Genomic DNA, 21,903 nt, shown 5'->3' on the forward strand with positions numbered 1-21,903 from the left:
CAATTTAAATAATTTTAGCAGTCTCAATATTTTTTCCTGTCCTTAAAGATCCCCAAACTTTCTAAACATAGTTATTTTCGAATACCTGTTCACCAAATCTGAGTTTTAATTAACGCTGCATTAGTCAAACACTAAAATCAAGGCTGAATGTCTGCAGAGGAACGGCGGCAATGCTGATTCTGCACGAGTCCTGCTGAGGCCACAAGAGGCTGCTGTAAGCCCGCAGCAGGAAGGCAGCAGCAGCAGGGAAATCAGAGGTGCCAGCACCTTTTCCACAGCCAGAGAGGGCTCCCGGCCCCCAGGGATGCCCCAGGACACCGAGATTCTCCCGCACGCCGGGCTCACCCCGGGATGTGCCCTCAACCTGCCCACAGGACCTGCTGTGCTGCTGCCAGGCAAGTCTGGACCCACCTTCAAACTTAGGGATATTTTTCCTAAGATAGATTTTGGTTAATGCTGTGTGATATTTTTTTCTGCTATCAAGAACCTGCACCCTTGTCTGACAAATTATCCAGCTTCACACTGTAATTTCAGTTATCCTCAGAGCACTGAATAATCTCATTCTCTTACTTGTTTTGTGTCATGTTACACTTAGATTAAAAGTGGGATTTGAAAATAAAAATACATAGATGCAGGAGAGAATGCACATGTCAGCAAACCCTTTATTTTGCCTAACAAAATGTTTTGTGTTATTTTTAATAAACAAAGTTATTTTTAATTTAAAATACTGTAATATACTATCGTGCCTTAGCTTTAAACACTGACAATTTCTGACATGCTTTTGTTACCTCATTTGAATATATACTTTTGAGTTATAAAAATTGAATGAAAGTAATTTGAACCTGCCAGTTTTCAAACCTTTCAGGAAATTCTTAAAGCTATAAGCAAGGAAAATCCTACAATGATGCCTGGTATTGTTGAAACTGTCATAACTCAAATTTTACGGTTCATGTGCTAAAATAAATGCATTTTGCCTAACAGAATGCTTTGTGGTGGGAAGAGAAAAGCAGTGTTCTTGCACATTTCTACCATGTAGGAGCACAGAAGGAACCAAGGAGGAATAAGGAATAAAAACTGGCTTGTGCAGCAACACAAGCATGTTCCTTGAGCTGTGTCTCCTTTGTTTACCCAAGAACAACAAGTGAGCAGATGCCATCGAAAGGAACTGGATTGGTTCTAAAAGGCAAATTACTGGGCTTTTAAAAGTAATTTCACAGCTTTCACTACCAGCAATGTGTAAGCTACTTTGAGCATGAGCCTTATCAAGAACAAACCCAAACAATTCCCATTTGCTTCAGGAGCTCCTGTAAAGAGCCTGTCGGGGTCTCAGTCATGAAATCTTCAGGTTTAATACACTACAGAGAAATGCTTATCTATTTAGTCACACTGCTCCAAGCGTGACATTGCAGAATTAATTTCTGTACTAACTGCCTGGCTACCAAGCAAGATTTCCCATTTTTAACAAAATGAAAATAATACTGCAGCAGCCAATGTAGGTTTTAGAAACAAATACAAACACAAATGATTTTTGCTAAATGACCCTGAAAACAACCTCACTTTGTATTACAGCCTTGCTTTACTACAGTGAACACCACTGGATATTCATTTCCTTTGGTGCCAGCACCTTCAGTAAACAAACCTGAACTGCAATGTGCATCTCAAGTCCCCATTCATTCACTGGAGAGGGACAAGTAGCAAGGCTTTGCCCTTTAGGTTTAAAATAGCAACACACAGTCCAGACGCCTGCCAGCCATGAACTTAAAGAGAAGAATGCTGATCTTTGATTAACTAACTTTAAACCACAGGTTTTTTAAAGTGACTGATTTTTACCATGAAAACTCTCTTCTCAGCTTTATCTTGCCTTACTATTCACATACACCAACTCAGGCCCTGAAGTTCCATAAAGGCCAGTCATTCCAAAATTAAACACTCACAGTGAACAGGGGTCTTCTTCTGTCAGGTCTGATAAATAGACATTTGCGAAGTGGATGAACAACATCCCTATGGCTTGCTTGGAAGTATCTAAAAACCTATGTAAAATAAAAACAGTTTTTAAGACACATAAAACTGTTTATAACACAGCCAGACATTGCAAATTTATGTTAATTAAAACTCCATCTCTATTACTAAATTATTTTCTCCAAATGAGAACACCAGAATGACAAAAGTATCATAGTATTTAGTTCTTTCTAAACAATGTTTCATTTTAAATTCTGCCCCTGGTTTTTCTAACAATAACCCAAATCATATTAACTCGAAACCTACCACTGTAAACACAAAGTCTATGGATATCCTCTTGGTATCCTATGCATGATCCAAGAGCTAATCCTGACTAACTCTGGCTAAGTCTTTAATAACCTCCTGGAAACAATGAGTGGATACTGCCCTGATAGGTATTTTGGACCTTTTATGTTTATGCATTTTTAGCAAGCTTCTGGCACAGACAAAAATAAAATCCTCATCATGTGCTTGTAGGCGAACAACTTAATGGTGACTAATGAGTCCTTTATCTACAGCATTTCATTTAAAAGCCAGCATATTTTTCACCTGGAAGCATGAAGTGGTTTCACTGAATTTTATCTACAGTGCAGAGCTTAGAACACACTGCAAAAGAGTTCCAACCTTGACAATATTATCTCCAAAGCAGATGATAAAGTCAGAGAAAAAAGAGTTTGTTACTCAAGGGGAAAATATAAACCCCCCCTTAGACAGTGATTCAGTAATGACTCCAGCCCTTACATCCAATTTTCAGTGGATGTTTCATTAAATGTAAAACATAAGAATCATAATAAGTATTCTGCAGGCAAGAGTGTGCTTGCATTATTCAAAAAACAACCAATTTGCCTGTTGTTTGTATGTCTAAAAAGATCTAAACACCCCAACAGATCCAAATGACATTTTATGCCTGAATTCATCTACCCTCCCTGATAACTGTCTTGAACTTCAATCTCTTCATTCACTGCATGACACAGAGAGCTGAGTGTTGGAGAAGAGGCAGGAAGCCAGTGAGTTCCATATCTAATCAGTACACTCTGCTATAAATAACAATACTTGAGTCCCAGAACAAGATCCTTTGCTTAAAAATTAAGGGCTATCAGTGCACTTGTCAGAATTTCAGGCTGAGGTAGACTGTAGTACACAAAGATTTTATACTTCTTTTTTCAATAAAATAAAGGTCAGTGTTAGTTTTGAGAAGCAGCTTTGTATGAGTGGAATTTAAACCACTGAAGTCTTGAACAAGTGGAATGGCAGCCTAACACTTACACACCAGTCTCAAAATTGGTACAGCTTACATTGGCATTGCTTCAATCCAGGAACTTTTAAAGTGTAATAAACACAAACACACTTTTTATAAATTGCATTTTTTATAGTTGATGTACTTGTATTTTTTATCATCCTATTCTCTATTTTATACATAGCAGGGTACCAAGAAAACATGGAATTTTATTTGAGCCCAGCTGAGACCTTCCTCTGAGCTTATACAAGTCTGTAGATGTTCAGATGCATCTTAGGGCTACTCTAAATTTCCATCTTTAGGAAGAAGCACAAATTGAAGCTTTATGTCTAAATGCACATCTCTACAGATTCTGGAAGTGTTCAGTAAGAAATGACTACCCAGGAAACACACAGGAGGTAACCTGGCTCGAGTATTTTGGTAACTTTTTTGGTTCCTCACTGACAGTTATCAATATCTTGTCATCACTTTCCTTTATTTTAATCATCATACACTAACATCATCCCTTCAATTTCTACTACATGCAAGAAGAAAACAAGTTAAGAATAAAGCATGCAGAAACTTACCATATCCTCCAGGGACGTCTTTCATGCTTTGGTTCTCTGAAGCGTTTTACTAGGGAGAAAAAAAATATAATTGAAGACAATCAGCAGATTGACAATCAGCTTCCAAAGCAACAAAAATATAGAAAGTGAAAGCAAATAGACTTGCAGAAATGTTTCAGCGTTCGATGAAATGGATCTTTCACTACCGCACTTCAGATCAAACTCCAAGGATCCATTTTCAGAGAAACTCACTTCTGTCACCTCTCAGTTCCTAGAGCCCCATTCTCTGACTGCCAATGTCCCTCACAGGAAACAATAATCCACATCTGACCACCATTCCATTGGCCTGAGCTTTTATGACTGCCCATCCAGAAAATTGAATTTCCAACAATAAAGCAGGTATTAGAAAGAGCTGTTTCTTTCTCTCACTAGAGACCCAAACCCAAATTGGAAAGTATTCTCATAACTTGGGGCAGTCCATAATATCAGAATGAAATCAAATGAATCAGCAGTAGGACAAATACATTCTCTGACAACGTGCCTCTATTTTGTTGGCAAACTGAATTACAGAAGGAAAGAAGGACAGATTGTTTTTTAGCCTGATAATCCCTTCACAGAAAGGCAGACAATTTTACCGTACTGGAAACAAACAAGAGAAATCAGTATTAAAATAATGACAACTATACACAACGGCAAGCAAGTAGGTAAGTTTGTCTATTGCAGTTTATTATAGAAACTGCTCAGGCATCTGACAGAAAGCTCCTCTCATACCCTGCCCAGCTCCTTCCATGTACTTCCACCCCATCCCAGGTCCATCTGGAAGGACCCCTGAAGAACAAGAGTGGGAAAACAGAGGGCCAAGGGCACAAAAGCAGTTGCTGATGTGCAAACAGTGGCCTGTCCTTATATTCACTCTGTCTGGTCTGAAGTTTGTCCTGTCTTTTTAGGAAATTCCATTACCAACTCCTGGGCCAGAGAACCTTTTTCCTGCTGGGAATACACACTCAGCCCTGCCACGGGTCAGAGCTGGGACAGCCTCACCTCTGTCAGATCTGGCCTCATATCCTAACACAGATTTATTCTTTCTAACAGCTGCAAGATATTAAATTCCTACACATCCCAAAGAACACAAACACAACAAGGTGATGTGAAACCTTTCCACTAAGAATGGGCTGTACTTCCTTCTCCCCAAATTTCAGTACCACTCACCAGTTCCTTCAACGTAAGTTCTTGAAAAACAATTATTTGGGCTCTTATTTCAGAAATGACCTCTTATTAAAAAAAAATCCTCGATTCTCCTCCACCCCTTCAAACTGCAGATATTCTGGTTCAAGAGGCACAAACCATAGCAGGTATAGTCAGGCAAAATATCAACAGGGATTTTAACCTGCTTCTCCAGGTATGAGTAATGAATTTCAGTTTAACATAGGATGCTCTGTGTACATCATGCTTGCCCAGCTTACAAGCCTTTAAACCACATTCTGGTTTCTGAACCAATCATAACTTTTTCACAAGTAAAGCAATTTCCCCCAAAGTCAACTGTCCTCATAAAACAATGAAATAAATCACCTCCAAAGTGGAGGGGCAGCACTTTCAGGGAACACCAAGCTGCCAACCTGTCACCTCACTGTCAGTGCTTCTGACAGCAGAAAGTGTTTCACCCCCACGAGAAGCTAAAAAGTGACAAGACAAAAAGACTGTACATTTACACTAAAGATAAAGTTGTAATAGCAACATTTGCCAGCAGTTTTCCCTGTGAACAGCATGACATAAATACAAAACTTCTGTTAAAAATGAGCAACACTCAGCCAAGTTAACCAGTTTGTTATTTATGACAAGTCCTCCCTAGTCACACTATGGAGTACTTTAATTAGTGGCACTTTTGTGTAACAACAGGAAGCCACAAAGCATCACAAAACAAATGCAAGAAACAGAAGTTTCAACTTACTGTGGAGTTAGTGCAAGATGCTTTTCTGTAGACAAAATGGCAATAAACTGCTATGGTGTGCATGCTTTGGGCAGGGGTGAATTCCACCCCTGAATTCTATTATTGCTATGAAGTTGTACATTGCCCCTGGATCCATTAATTTCTTTTAAAAATTCACAAAAAATAATTTTGGAAGAGGATATTCAAAAGCAATTCCACTAACAGCATTTCAGATTTTATCTGTACTGAGAAACAGCCTGGATAAGGTCTGTGTTTCTCTGGCCAGTTCTAGAAACACATTTCATTTGAGTTCACATTAAACAGGAGAGCATGCTTGGAAAGCCTCTGCAGCTGTGTTTTTGGAATGCTGACTGGTTGATCATACCACAAAAATGTATGCCCCCAAATAAAATGAGTAAAATTTTGAGGAGGTGCAACCTGATGAATATGTACCTGTGCCAGGTACATCTCAACATACCCCGATGCAGAATTTGAGTCTTCCCAGTAACTAAACTGAGCAAAAACCCCACAGGCTGCAGAGAACCACACTGGCAAGCTCAGGGTCCTCAGCAGGCTCGCCAGTAATACATTAATTTTAGAACCAAAAGCCAGCACACACTTTTTACAGAATCTTTCCTGCACTTTCAGCACCTATCAAAGTGGGGAGGGGAAAGTGATTTGGCCCCTTGTGCTCGGCCAAAAGCAGTCAGGATTGCTGCTCCCAGCGCCAGCCCCTCCTGGCAGTCTGAGCACAGGCTGGGGCTGGCTGTGTGTGTCAGCTGACAGATGGATCTCAATCTGCCGGCTCTGCCGGCGAGGACGCGCCGCTGCTCCATCTGCTCAGCTCGGAGCCGCGCTCGCACCGGCAGCCATCCTGCACAGTTCGTATTCATTAACTAATAACGGGCACAAGCTCATGCTGAATTATAAAGGAAGAAAGAAGGGCTGCTTGTTTACACATTCAGTGCCAGAATTTTTCAGGAAAGGAAATAAAAGCACTTCTGCCAACAAGCATGTGAGTTGCCAGATGGACAGATAATAGATAAGCATATAAGACACAGTATTACTAATGCAAAATTCAAGTTCATTGAATTGTCTTCCCACTTCATTGAAATTCTAGGAATAATTAATGCCAGAGTACTGTGGAAGGGTTTCTAACACTTACTTTAATGTGGGAGTTTGGCAATCAGAATTTCAGAAGACTCATAGGGAAAAATAACAGCCAGAACAGAGACAAGAAATGAAATAAAACCTCTCCAGGTTGTCAATACGCAAAGCAACGCTTGAAATCCAGCCCTTCTTTCTCTCCTTCATCTTCTCAAGAAGTCCCACAGGAACTATTTTGCTGATGTGAAGTAACTTCAATACGATTCAAGAACTCTTAGTTTCTGGATGGTTGCTCTTGTAGCAGCACAAACCTGGCTCATCTCACACCTTTGAAATGTTTCTATGTATCATGCACTACTGCATTTCTTAGATGCAGGTTCTGGCAGGTCTCATTAAGAATCTTTATGACCCCAGTAAAGATCAAAGATTTCTCTAGCTCATTAATTTGAAGAAAAAAAAAATAAAAAAACCAACATGTTCAATGTCCTCTGCAGCTGCACTGTGACAACACTGCTCTTCTGAGGAGAGAGCTGGGAATGTCACCTGTGTTTCCAGTGCTTCTCAAAACTTTTTCAAAGATGGGTCACAGCCAAAGCATGTGACTGATACATTTCATAAATCTCCTACACATTTCTGCCATCAGACCTCAGCAGAGCAACAGCTGAGCTGGCCAAAGAGAAAAGGAGGAAAGGTTGGTGAGGATCACATTTGCACACCACATTCACATTTCCTCACATGCATGGGCACTTTCAGCTGGGGCAGGACTGGACCCTTCTCACAGGAAACAGCCACAAGTTGGAGCCAGGGAAATTCCAGGGTGAAAGAAGTAAAAAAATTTCCAGCGAGGCCAATTAGATTCTGCCACAAGTTGTCCCAAGAACATGCAGCGACTGCAGTCTGACAGAGCTCGAAAATTACCCTGGACAATGCTCCAAGCAGGGGGGCTGGGCCAGCCCTGCCCTGAGCAGGAGGTGGGAGCAGGTGACATTTGGAGTCCCTTCCAAAAAAAATTGGTATTTAAGTCTAGAACACATTTTTCTGTGATCTGACACTTGAAAAGTTCCAAGATTTGAACCAATTATCAAAGGACTAAAGTATGGCTAACTGAAAATCACACACACACATGTGTGGAGGGACAGAATCTCACACTGAGAAATCTGCTGCAGTGTGAGCTTCCCAAGTAACAGGTTTGCAACCAGACAGATCCTCCAACACAGCCCTCACAGTGCAAGACTGCTGGGATCTGCAGGCTACTTTGGTATTGCTTCACAGGATTCCACATTCCTGACAAGGACTGCAAGTTTCCTGTACAAGTGTTTGCTCACTGTGTGTGGAATAACACTGAAGTTACACCAAGCAGTAGCACCCAAGCTTGGAATCTGATGCAGATTTTCAGATGACCACTCTCCAAGAATGGCATTATTTCCAGAACATTTGGTTATCAGACCATATGCCTCACAAATCCGAACCTACACTTTCTAACCTTGTAAAAAACTTTTAAAGTCAACTACATACACAGGCCAGATTTTTATTTTTTAAAACTCGATTTGGGAAGACTTTGAAAAACGCTGTTCTACTTGTTAGTATCAACACTTCTCCCACAACAGTGGAACCATGTCTGTTCTGAACAAGCATATGCACACTAGTAAGTCCTGAAAATTCACTGTGGAATGACAACTACCAATGAATTTCATGTTATTTGTGATTTTTTTAATTAATTAGCACTTACCTCCCTTTACTATTAAAGCAAAGCCTTTAAGAGGCTTGTCTTGCTATTTCACTTTGTTCCTTTCCCATTATTTTCTTGGTAGCAGCATAGTGAGAATAAATAATTACATGAGATTACATAAAAGATTTCCCCAAAATAGAATTTTTCTTTTTAGAATTAACTGTGCAAGAAACAACATGTCCAATGAGAATAGGCTACAATGATGATTTACAAAAGATATATAGGTGTGTAAACCATATATCACTCAATTGCCAAAAGCTTTTGTGACTCCTATGAGCTCAGCATCTCCCCATACTCAGTTAAAAAAAAAAAAAGGAATTTTCTCTGTATTTGTTTTAAAAGAGGCAATAAATGTGATTGCAATAAGCACCAAAAGAACCAGTGTCATTTCTCCAGCCCCAAAATGCACTATGCTCTTGGCAATTCAGTTTTTGCCCTACTGCAAATTCTTCCTTCCACTCCTATGTCCCATCAGCTACATGCTCAAATGCAGGACACCCTAAGCCTGCTGCTCATTTCCCTGCATAAGAGCCCCAGAATTCTACATAATATTTTGGCTTAAGGACACAGACTTCTCCACACATGAGACACCCACGGTACTAAAGCAGAAATTATATTGGATTAGAACTGATTTCCAGTGATATTGCTGCATTAGAGAAACACACCAGGAACCATGGTTTCTTCATGATGAAAAAAGTTATGGAATAGCTCACTCAGGGGAAAATTTTGTTCTAATCAGTATTAGACTGACATCCTACAAAGTGCATGAGCCCCCAGCTCTGCTGCCCAGCAAAAAGGATTTTTCAAACTTCTGCAAGAGAGAAAACATTAGCCATGCAAGAACCCAACCCCTTTCTTAATCCCACTGTGCCCTTGGCCTTAATGATTCTGTAGTGTAATTAAGAACTGGTCCATTAAAGAAGGTCACCCAGGGAGAAACTTTATAGAAAGCTGGACACAATAAAGTTTAATGACCCAGCCAGTCGGTTATTCAGGGACACTGTCACACTAAAGATGCAGTGCCTGGACAGCCACCAGGTACCTGCAAACCACAGATCTTATCTCAGTCTCTGTTCCACTGCCAGCAGTGACAATAATGTTGTGATAAGGCAGCAAAACCTTTGTGAGCCTGACTGGAACTTCTGTCAGAGCAGAGAACAAGGGGCTCTGTTTTACTGCAAAGTTAGAGACATCAGTGCCAAGCATCCATCAAGCCCAGCTATCTCATGACCTGGGCTCCTTTGTCTCAACACAGATGACATGAGATGACTGAAAACAAGGTGCCCGCACTGGATTTCACATTATTTATCAAATGGGCAGAAGTGCTTGCTAGATAAATGCTGGTGAAATACAGTAACTGAAAGTTACCTGTGTAAAAGCATTTACTTCCTACCTGCTTCCACAGCCAGCTAAAAACCTACCTGTAAATTTTCTCCCTTCAAAGGTTTAGTGAGAGCTAAAACTTTATAGTCATTCTGCAGGGAATGGCAATCACAAAGTAAAACTCCCCTTCACAGTGCAGGGGAGGAGAGGACAAATCATTATCAGGAAAAGAACTCTAAATACTGCAGTCTGAGCTTTGGAATAAATCAGATGATTCTGCTGCTTCAGGAAAGGCAGCCAAATGCATTACATGAGGCTGGTGAGGTTTTTTTCCCCTAACATGTATGCACTTTAGGCTCCAAAAATTTTTCCTAAATCCTTATCTTGTATAGATTGGCTGTGGGAGACACAAATAAATCATATTACCTGCATACAACTCAGCCTAAGACAATTTCAGCAAGACTGATCTCGTGCATCCTGGTAGCACATGACTGTGGCCCTGACAGATGCATTAACTTGGCTGTCAATAAAGGAAACAAATACATCTTGGCAGAGGCAGCAGCCCAGACACACCACATCAATAGCCATTGTCATGGGGCTTTTTTCCTTTTTCTTAAAGGTAAAGCTTACTTTTAAAACAACTAAACTAACTTAGCAGAGGGAGAATTGCACACAACTTCACACTTTTGATTACTAACCTATTTGCTGTCTCCCCAGAGAGGGAGGCACTTTAGAAGTCATAAAATGCATCTACAACACACCCTGTAAACAGAAGCATCCAGCCCTCAGCTCCCAAAAGCCATGGCAATACTAAAAAGAAAGGGATGCAAGTAACTGCTTTAAGAACTCTAAGGTAAACAGCACAAGTAGCTTAGGAAATATTTATCCAAATAATAAAGTTAAAAGCCACGATTCAGTCTTAAGAGACAGGCATTTGTTATCTTTGCATTTAGCATACACAGCACTGCTGGGTCAAGGTGTGCTCTGTTTGAAAGTTATAATAAATCAGTTTCCCAGCACATTCAGAGAGATGCATTTGCTATTCTGTTTCTTCAACAGGTATGAGATAGTTAAAGCAAAGCAAATCTAAGCTTCTTGTGAAAATGCCTGTGAGATTGGCATTGGAAAGTTGATACAGATCCCTCCTGCAAACACTTTTATATTCTGAAGCAGGTATCATTAAACAACTGCCAAGTGAAAAAGCAAGGTTGCTAGAAAAACAGCTGTGCCATTCCTGCCATGCTATGCAAGCACCCAGTGAAGACTGAAAAATACAGTCTGCTGTGTTCAAGTGGATTTTTTTCTGTGTTAGAAATCAGAACCATTTGGGAAACATGAATTATTTAGCACAAGACAAATAGAATCAATCCATATTAATGTGCACTAAGCAGCAATTTACGATTCACAACACCATTTTCACATACAGCATTCACAAGATCACTCAATAATACATGAAGCTTTCTGAACATTATTAGTATGACAACAGGTATCAATGAACTTAAAGTCATTCAAGCTGCTTGTTTTAAATCAGCTCTTGGGAACGGGCAGAACTGCCACAGCACAGCTCCAAACTCAATCACCATTCATTAAAATATTCAGCAAGGCAGAAACTGTAACAGTTTTAAAAGCAGAAAGCAAACCTGAAATGTAAGTTCAGATACAAAAAAGATGTAAAAGGAAAACTGTAAAAACTTTGTAAAAAATGATAACACAGCAAATATGTTAAATTAAGGAGGCCAAAGGTAGATGTAAACTGTATGTTCAGAGGCCATTTAAATTCCAAAGAGCTTTCCTTACCAGATTCAGTCTTTCTAGGCTGGAACTACCAGAGCATTGATTTGCAAGACAGACATTTCATACAACACCAACTGTTCTAAAAAGAACAAAAGATACACAACCTGCTTTCATATATTCTCTTTACACATGATCAAATACCATGAAAGGAGAGTCAGAGGCCAATTATGGAGACTTCTTTGATGTAATGTATCTAACAACTAGGTATACACTTCATAAATGAAATTTATGAAATCAGGCTGAAATCATGTAACGATTTCCACCTGCAAAAGGCTTCTTACTTCTTAACTACATCAAAACCTAATGCCAGCACTGAAAATATATTGCCATAAGTAACTCAAGGTTTTAAGATTAGATGGAGGAGGGTAGGACTTCCCCCCCCATAATTTTAAAGCTCCTTAGACTATTTTGTCTTCTACTATTACAATTACCTTCCAAAGAAAGCATTTAAATCCTATGTATATAAAATAATGTAGGCTGTTGGTCACACCACCTGCTTCAAAGCAAGGAGGATGTGCTGGAAGATACTGAATAGCAGCTTCTCAAGTACCAGGAAGGAAGTAAAGGCAATTATTCTAAAATGGCATTAAAATTTTAGAGCATAGTATCTTCAGAAATTATGAGAGACAGAGGATATATGCTGGTAGTTGTGAATAGCTGCTTGTAATTTAAAAGTAATTTTTGCTCCATGGAAAAATTCTGCATTTTTGAGAAACAGAAAAAAAAATTATCACAGTGAAACAAGAAAAAGCAAGCAAAGGTTGCTTCTGTAAGTAAAGAACTTTCTCAAAGGGACTGCCTAGACTGTCCAAGATTGCTGTGGTGAACCTTATTTGTATTTACTTCCATGGGTTCATCCCTTTCACAGGCTCAGTGGAGCAATGGAGAAACCTCTCCAAAAGAAGCAGCACCCAAACAAACTCCTTGTCACAAATCTTCACCTCCTGAGCACCCTGCAGCTCCCAGAGCAGCTGCCCCTGAGCTTGGTACTGCCCCACCACCAGAGAAAATAAGGAACTGTGGCACCGTTCTCCTTTTCTCTCAGGCAAGCCCACATACATCAATCACCAAGAGAGGAGGAGGAATGCTTGGCCTTAGAACCTGGGGTAGCCAAAAATGTGACAGAAGACAAAATGACCAAAACCATAACATATCAAATTAAAAAACAATATTTGCTTATTATTTTTAAAAAGTGCAACATTTAGAGGAAAAAACACCATAAAACCCAGAAAAAAATGAAGTAACTTTAGTAACTTCCTTGACACGACTTTCCCCTGCTGTAGCTCTGCATGTCTGTAAAGTAACTCACACCTGGAACTATGAATCTGAACCTTGAACACTGAGCTCTGAGGAATTTGAACTGTAAATTCATTTTAGCTCATTTTCATTCTCAACCTTCCTTACATATGACAACATATGTATGAGGTTATGACAACAAATAGATATAAAATGTGTGATTCAGGGTAAGTGGCAGAAAAACAGGTCTTCAGTATCATGACCATCACTGTGAATAGGTTTAATTATCCCTGAGTAAACCCTAAAACCACACTGCCTGCAAAGGCAGACTCATGCAAGCCCTGAGCTTGTGTTCAGTCTGCCAGAGATTTAACAAACTGAGTTTCACAGGGAATAAATTTTGCTGAGATCAAGAAATCTTTGAGAGTGCAAAGCATTTCCTACCAGCAGGCATGAGGAAGCAGACCTGATTTTTCACTTCATCAACAAAATCCACACAGATAAGACCTTGTTAAATACCACTTTAAGAATGCAAACTTCATTAACCATGAAATTAATATCACCACAGAATGCAAAACTGCAGCCTGTGTGTCTGTGCAAATCAGCTCCTTACAGATTTAATTATAAAACACCAGTCAGGAGACATTCACTATGCACTTTAGAGTTAAACACCAGTCTAGCTAACAGTCCAGAAGTTCATCCTAATTAAACACAGCTTCAGAGTTCCTGGATAATTTATCATTTTAACAGTTTACAAATGTCAACATAACTTATCCTTTTTCCTAAACATTTCATAACGTGAATGACATGTGTAATTATACTTAGAACAATCTTATTATGGGGCCTACAACTACAGCCAGCAATCAGCTGAGTAATAAGAAAATGTAACACTTTCTGAGTCAGCAGGACAAAGTAGGGCATCAGACCTAATGAAAAGAGACTTAGAGATTGCAGATTATTTGTCTAAATTGGTGCCTTATTTTCCTTGTCTTAACTTTTACTGGCATGGTGTTCCAAGGATAGTTAGTGACACTAAAATATTAATAACCTGACATGATCAGGGCATGAGGACCAATAAAGTGCTATTACAATCTATGGCAACTAAGAATTGGACATCTTGAAAGCCGTTTTAATAAAAAAGCAGGTATTTCCTTCACTTAAAAAGGATCATTTTCCAAACCTACTATTACATGCTTTTGCACAGCATGAAATTTGTCAGCAAGATGTGCCTTTTTCCGGAGAGTTCACAATGGACAGAACTTATTCCACATAGATTTTTCCTGTTAAATAGTAATACAATATTAGCATGGCAAAAGAAAGTAATTTACTTTGCTAATTCAGCCAGGGTTGGATTTCTTCTTTCTGCTCCAGCTCGTAGTGCATCTCTCCTATTTGTCTCAAACTCAGCTCGGGATGTACAGAGGCACTGGAAGGGCTGATGATTTATTTAAAGCAAACAAGCAGCAGCAATGCTACATGGCTGCAAGTGATACCTCACCATCTGGGGACAGGGAAACACTGGATCATTGTAAGGCACAATTTCCTTGGCCCTGACCAAAGTGACCTCACAAGGCTTCTCCAAGTCCTGCAGCTACAAGCAGACACTTAACCTACACACCAACAGCCCCGCGATACCGATCGTCACTAATTGCGGCGGCACGGGCCCGAAGGAGGAAGAGAGTAACACACATTTATTTCTACAGCCACCACGCCGTGCTGTTTCCTGCCTGGCCCGCAGCCAGGCGGGAGGAGCAGCCTCAGCCCTGCCCGGGCCGAGCCCCGCGCACGGCGGCTCAGGGGCAGCGGCCCCGGCTGGGCCCCGAACCCGGCGCTGTCCAGGGTCCTGCCCCGACCCCGCCACCCGCCAGTCCCGATGCTCCCCGGGGAGCTTTGGGCACTTCCGGCTTCCGAAAAACGCTCTCCCGAACGTCGCCTTTTAGCACAGTTCAACAGCACATCTTGCCAGTGCTCCTTTACCTGCAGAGGCATCCATCCCCACTGCTGCGGTACCCCAGAGTGCTCCTTCAACTCTTTCCAAGCACACATTGCAATGCCAGCTCTGCATTCACCAGGCAAGCCACTGTGGGAACCCAGAACATCCCTCTGACTGTCCAGGACGGCCAGAACTCCTGCCAGGGGGCTCAGAAACCGTAGCACAGAGCCCAAAACACCTGTGGGTTTGATTATGACCCATGGAGCAAATTACCAACCTTAGACGAAGATCAGCAAGCCACAACAGTTTAGGTAGAATGATAGTGAAGTTATCATGGGGTGGAAAAGTAGATTTTAGGGTTTTTGGTATGGGGGTTCAGGAGGCAAGATGGAGGGAACTGGGCATGTCCAGGCTTTCTCCTTCTTCTTCTTGGCCTCCATCTTCTGCTGTGATGTTGGCACTTACAGATTGGTTTAGAGTAGAAGCTCACTGTCTAGTAGAGGTGATAGGCATTGGGAAGTTACTGTGAATAGTATATGTAGTTTTTAGTATAAAGACATAACCCTGCCCCGGGGGCAGGCAGAGTGCCTGGAACTGTCCTGCTGGATGAACCTCGGCAGGGCAGAAGAAAAATTTTTTACAGATAAGAAACAATAAACAGCCTTTGACCAAGAACTGAGGAGCTCTGACTCATTCTTCAAGCGCTTGGGCTGGGAAAAGGGACTTGTAACAATCTCGGGTTCACAGCGACCCGAAAGGCCCCGAGAAGCCACAAGGAGCCTGCACTTGTGAGAGCTCCAGGAGAATGAATAAAGTGCATTTTGCACCGTGCCTGCAGTGTGCAAGCACAATGCTGCTTGTATTTTCACAACTAGGAAAGCTCCCATTTGTGATTTGACACTTTTGAGACAAGTTTTAATATTGGACACAAAAAGGACCCTGCTGAGAGGTCCTCAGGAATTCATGTGAACATTAACGGCATCACTCAGAGCAAATACATTCAAGGATGCAGTATTAGCAAGTCAGAATAATATATAATCTTTTGAAGAAATGCTTTTATTAATAAAGCTAGCAGGCCTCTGCCCAGCATCTCAGGAAATGCCACGCATAATAAGCTAGTTGCTGTTACTCAGAGGTCTGTATTCCACTGCTGATGTTACAGGCTATCAAATTTTCATATTTTCTAAGCCTGCTCAAGCAGAAAGAAAATTGCTATAGAAAACAACTAAATCATATGGTTTAGACCTTTTGTATCCATTAGCTTATTTTATGCTTTTTTTCTTAAAGGCAACTGGAATTACCTTTAATTCCTTCTCGCCAGAACATTATTCCCATAAAATTACTCCTTTACCTTCATGTAAATATGAAATAATTCCTCTGAAAAGCACATTTTTGCTAAGGCATTTCAAATTCTACTGAATTACCTGCTAAGATAGCTTATTATGTGAGAAAGCATTCCTTCTCCTTGGACAGCTTTTTAAGTGGGAAAACCTTGCTGTAAAGTTCACTGGCATTAAGGATGTAGTTTTTAAGGTATTTCCTTTAAGGTCCTGTAAGCAAAGAGAGCACCTTACAATATATAGTATCTTTTATTGGAATGGTTTCTTTTTGTTTCATCTGTGACTCAACAGCAAACCCACCTACTGGGTTATTCACTGCACCTGTATCCAGTCATTCCACTTTTGTAAACCCTCCTCAGCCTGAGTACAGACACAAACTATAACAAGGCCACAAAAAGGGAACAGACTCCCACACTCTGGTCTCCTTTACAGCATATTTGTATTTTCCTCACAGACAGACACAAACCTTCTACCTACAGAGCACCAATTGACTCCTCTATTTCAATAATTCATCATACAACTCACATCTGATTTCTCAGCCATTCCTAAGTAGCCCAAAACAAACACTGCCATACTCTGATAAGGTACCTATCTTCTGGCAAACAAGCTTAGTAAGTAAACTACTTTAAACAGTTTGTCAGACAGGGTAAGGGGATGGGCAGTGGCCTTTCCCCCATGCCTTTCCCAGGTTTGGGTAATAAAAATGGAGTTATTTAACCCTCCATCTAACGTCATACATGTATGAGAACACTGTGCTAACATCCCTCTCTTATCATGCACTCCCAACGAAAGCCCAACTACACAATGCTCAGAAGGTGCTTGTAATTACAGACAGAACACATGGTATTATCCTAAAGTATTTAAAACCTGCTTTGTGGCATCAGGAAATAAACACAAATATTGCACCAAACAACCTCAAACACCTCAGGAGCAAAGCTATCATTTTAAATCAAGATCCTGTGAAATAAGGTACAAATATGACAGCAGCAAACTTTGGAAAAATATTACCTTTGGCTTAGTGACCTGTAGCATAAACATGCATTTCTTCCATCAAGGGAAACTCATTAAGACTTCCTGTTATGAAGCGGCTTGGCTCAAACAAACCAGGGTGAAAAACAAATCCATATGCAAGGCAGGAGGAACAAGAACAAAACCAAGCAATACACTAAAAACCATCAGGCTAACAGGTTTGAGAGTCAGTGACCAGAGTCCAAGAGGGCTGCCAGTCCAAGCAGAATTGCCAAAATGAGGTGGTTTTTCACCAGTTAGTTCCCTTGGATAGGGAGTGAGAGCCTGTGGTCAGAAGAGACTCAAGAGAAGTTGTCACACTCAACTTCAGTTCAGCTTTTCCTGTGCTGGAACCTCTGTAGCATCTTGGTGAAACTGTTTCACACATCTTTAGCCTCACAGCTGAGCCATAAAAGTAATTCATACTAATTAAACACAACAGGTGGGCTCTGATAGTATTGAGTAAATTCACTACTGGTTCAGACATCAGAAAAGGACCTCCCTGCACATGCTTCACATCAAGAACAGCAGGGTACAACCTGGAATCAGAGACACTAAGGAGTGAATTCGTGTGGCCTTAACTTAAAACAATAAAAACCACATGCAAACTTCAACTCTTTTAAAGGGAGATGGGGAAGCTCCCATATAAACTCGAGATAGATGATCACTAGCTAAAGCACCTTCCACAAGAAAAAGGTTAGGGGTTGTGACAGGTTATATTTGAATCTGGAAAAACCTAGAAGGAAGTCATTCATTTAAAAGGTAAGGTGGGGTGAGTGGGTGAAACTGATCCTCATTCCCTGTGTGTCAGAACAGGGAGTCAAAGGCTACAAGGTAAAGGAAACCTAGGAATTAATGCCAAATGAACATTTTGTCAGCTGAAAGTGATAAATTCACCATTGCTGTCACCTGTTGGTTGTGCCCACTCAGCAGTGGGAACACACAAGGTAGGCTGTAATGTGCTGGGGTAAAAGCCTTCCCTACCAGTTTCAGAAGACAGACACAGCAGGGCAGCTGCCACACTCTCCCTGGCAGAGAGCCACCACATTTCCACAAAGTAAAAACCTGATACTTAACACATTTTAGCCCTTCAAATATGAAGTTTGAATGATATCATTGGCAGGTCAGCTGACAGCACAGCTTTACAGCAACTGAACAGGGGCATGAACAAAAAGGTGGCACACTGGAGTGTCAGATCTTAAATAATTTTGCTTTCAGAACAGCCTTTCAGTTCTTTGTAGATGAACATCCAGCAGTGAGGCACAGAAAAGGTCCTTCTTCTCTTACAGCTTACATTTAAAAATATTTTCTTTTTTCCACTGAATGCAAGCATGGTAAAATTTGTCTAGAAAAGGGCACATCTGGGTCAGCCTTTGATTAAGCCACTTACCAAAATTTCTTATTCTTTACACGTCAAATCAAATATTTTTCAAAGAAAGACAGTTTCTGTGCATAAAGAGCAATTGTGCAATGTATCTCTGGTGCCATTACTTTAATTTCTTTTACTACAGAGGGCTCAGTACCATTAATCACAACTGAAATATTAGAACATCTTCTTCTAGTGCTTCCTTTCAAAAAAAAAAAAGAAGACAAAAGACAAGTGACTTCCTCCTTATTAAATTTAAATACCAGACCAGTAAGGCAAGAGCTGGAGAAATGATACAGCTGCACACAGAGAATTACTGCAGTTCCAAAGGGGCCTGACTGCAGTCACAAATCTCAAGCAGCCCCTGCCTACAGCCACTTGTTTCTCCCTCTGTGCCAGACAGCTTCAGAGCTACTCCAGCTGAAATGCAACCAGTCCTGGGATAGAGCTGCAGCAGCTGTGCCACCCCTCCTGCCCCAGCAGCCTGGGACAGGAACAGCTGTGCAGGTGCCCAGATGTTTGCTGAGGTCACACTCTCCCTTCATGCTCAGCCACAAGTTCCTGCTTTTCTGTCACATCTTCCCTGTCACAAAAAGCCTATTTGTTGAGGAAACTTTAAAGGGTTTGGAACAACACACTAGGTGTTTTGCATATGACTTAAAGAGGTGTCCTGGGGTGACTTTATGATGCTAGTGAATAGAAACATGCAGAAACAGCTATCAGACAAATAGAATTTTTGCACAAAACAGCCCTTAACAGAGAGAGAGCTGCTCTTGTACCAGTGTAACAGGCTCACCAGCTTCTCCTCCTGCTCAGGCAGAGGCACAAAATACCGTGGAAGAGAACGTAGCTGGCAAAGGTGGGACAAACGAACCTGTCCTGTTTTTGAATATATGCACTTTTAAGAATGATAAGTTGCTATGTTTTTGCTCTGGTCTGCTTTGGACACAGACTCCTTTCTCAGCAGTATGTTGTGAGGACTGGCTGCCTTCCACTCCCTTCTGCCACAACTGCACCAACAGTCTCCTCCCAGTTCATGGTTTAACAGTTCCTAACCCAAGTCAGAAAGTGCAGCCAACAACAAGGTTTTCATTTTTCTAGTCCCTACTTTTTACAGGCACTTTTTCTTGTCATCACTTAGTCCAATGTTACTATAATATATATAAAAATACTATTTCCAGAAAAAAAATATACCATCCTGACAACTAATGTCTGTAGTTCTTCTTTTGATGCACAATCCATAAAAATTACCTATTTGTATCCCTTAAATCTAAAACCAACACTGCGTACTCATCACCTTCCTACACAGAGGTACTTCTGTTCAGAAACTGCTAAAACTTCTAATTATGAGGCTGCTGTCACTGACCAAATGTTACACTGCTGATTACTGCTGCCCTTCAGCCACAGGATGACAGCTATACCCACAGCTTTTAGAAGAGCAATGTAATTGTCGATAGCGACTGAACACTAAGGCATGCAAATGTAACGCGGTAGCAAACGTCTGAGTTAACCATAATGGTATGACAGCAGCACAAAAAGGCATCAGCGCAATTCTAATGTAAACAGGATCTTAGTCTTTAGATCAAACTATAAAACATGTCCCTGATGTTCTCTTTTTCCTCTCCCATTTTTTGCTACCAGCAAGGTCACAGTCAGCTGAGTAATGACACTGGGCTTCTTTTCCACTCCTCCACCCACAGGATACTAACTGGACCAGGGGATAGAGACAATCCCCCCAGAATTGTTTCAGGTTGTTGTGACTCCCTCACCATGCGGCAGAGCCACCAGAGACCTTCCCTGCCTTTCCACCACAATCAGAAAGCAGCGGCAGGAGTCCTGCCCACCAGCTGAGCTCTGCCAGCGGCCACACAGCTCTGGGGCTGCTCCAGCTCCAAGGAATGGCCCTCCAAGGAAGCGAGGCACGACCGAAACAAGTATGACTTTGCTGCTGGTGACATGACAGGGTAGGCGCACCTGCAGCAAAACTGATCAGCCAAACCCGTGACTTGTGTACATCCCAAACCCGAGAGGTTCCGCACACACCGCCTCCTCCTGCTGGCAGAATCCCAAGCAGAAGACACACCCACCCAATCAATTCTACCAGCACGGGTACGAGCATTGGGAAGGCAAGTTTAAGAAAGCGAAAGGACCTGAGCCACCGCCTCTGAGGCCTCCCCGCACGGCCCCGCTCCGGCTCACCCGGCACCCACAAAGCGCCGCCGGCGGCTGCGCCCCCGAGGCCGCCGCGGCCCTTCCGAGCCCTCCCCGGCCGGGAGCCCGGGACAGCCGGGGCCTTCCCGGGACGGCCTCGGGGCAGTGCGGCCGCGGCACCGCTACCGAGCCCGACCCGTCCTCGAGCCGCCCCCCGCTCCCCGCCAGGCCGGAGGCCGCGGCCCCGCCACTCACGCATGAGGGTGCTGAAGGCCACGACGCCCAGGAGCCCCTGCAGGAAGATGCCGAATCTGTCCATGAGGGCGCCGTTCTCGCAGCCGCGGTCCCCGGGCCCCGGCGCCCCTGCGGGCCGCGGGGTGCCGGCGGTGAGGCCGAGGCTGCCGTTGGGCGGCGGCGCCCCCATGGCGAGGCCCGGCCGGCGCCCTCAGCGGCGCATGGCGGCCGTGCCGGCCCCGCTGCCGCTCCGCCCCGCTGCCTGCGCTGCTTGCCCGCCCCGCTCCCGGCCCGCACCGCCCCTGCCCGCCCCGCCGCGTCACCGCACCGCCCCTCGGCCCTCCGCCCGTGACACGGACAGCGACCGGCCCCCGGGAGCAGGGGGCTCAGCCGCAGCGCTCGGCAGAGCCGGCTGAGGAGCACGGCAGAGGAGCGCCTGGTGCTGCGGGCAGCTGCTAAACACTGGCTGGCTCCAGCATCCACACACCGGCTCCAGCATCCACACCCCGTCTGGCTCCATATCCCACACACCGGCTCCAGCATCCGCACCCCGTCTGGCTCCATATCCCACACACCGGCTCCAGCATCCGCACACACCGGCTCCAGCATCCACACCCCGTCTGGCTCCATATCCCACACACCGGCTCCAGCATCCACACACACCGGCTCCAGCATCCACACCCCGTCCGGCCCCAGCGTCCACCCCTTTTCCAAACCGCGCCACAGCCCCGAGGAAGCCCCGGGTAAGAACTCACAGCACCGGAGGCTTTGCTTAGCCCAGACCGCACAGGGTCAGGCAAGGCTGCTATCGCCCTAGAAAGAGGAAAGTATGACCTGGGTTCTTTCGCAAAAATGTTTCATCCTCTGTAAAAGGCAACCCGCGGCCCAATGGATTAAACAAAACGTGTCAGCACTTTCATCTGGAAAACTATGAAACTGGTGGCAAGTGAGCCTCGACTGGCCCCGTTGTGCTGT

General features: G+C 42.8%; 1 protein-coding gene across 1 annotated transcript in view; it reads right to left on the minus strand.

Moving 5' to 3' along the window:
* STIMATE (STIM activating enhancer) overlaps nucleotides 1–21,118 on the minus strand; it is a 34,595-nt gene extending 13,477 nt beyond the window's left edge. Inside the window, exons 1-3 of the mRNA XM_066558119.1 lie at nucleotides 20,950–21,118; nucleotides 3,802–3,850; nucleotides 1,935–2,030 (exon numbers count right to left, since the gene is read on the minus strand). Coding sequence (XP_066414216.1) covers nucleotides 1,935–2,030; nucleotides 3,802–3,850; nucleotides 20,950–21,118 — 314 coding nt within the window. The remainder of the gene's footprint in view (nucleotides 1–1,934; nucleotides 2,031–3,801; nucleotides 3,851–20,949) is intronic.
* Between the last annotated feature and the right edge of the window lie 785 nt (nucleotides 21,119–21,903).

Source organism: Molothrus aeneus, chromosome 12 (genome assembly GCF_037042795.1).
Source record: "Molothrus aeneus isolate 106 chromosome 12, BPBGC_Maene_1.0, whole genome shotgun sequence".
Lineage (NCBI taxonomy): Eukaryota > Metazoa > Chordata > Aves > Passeriformes > Icteridae > Molothrus > Molothrus aeneus.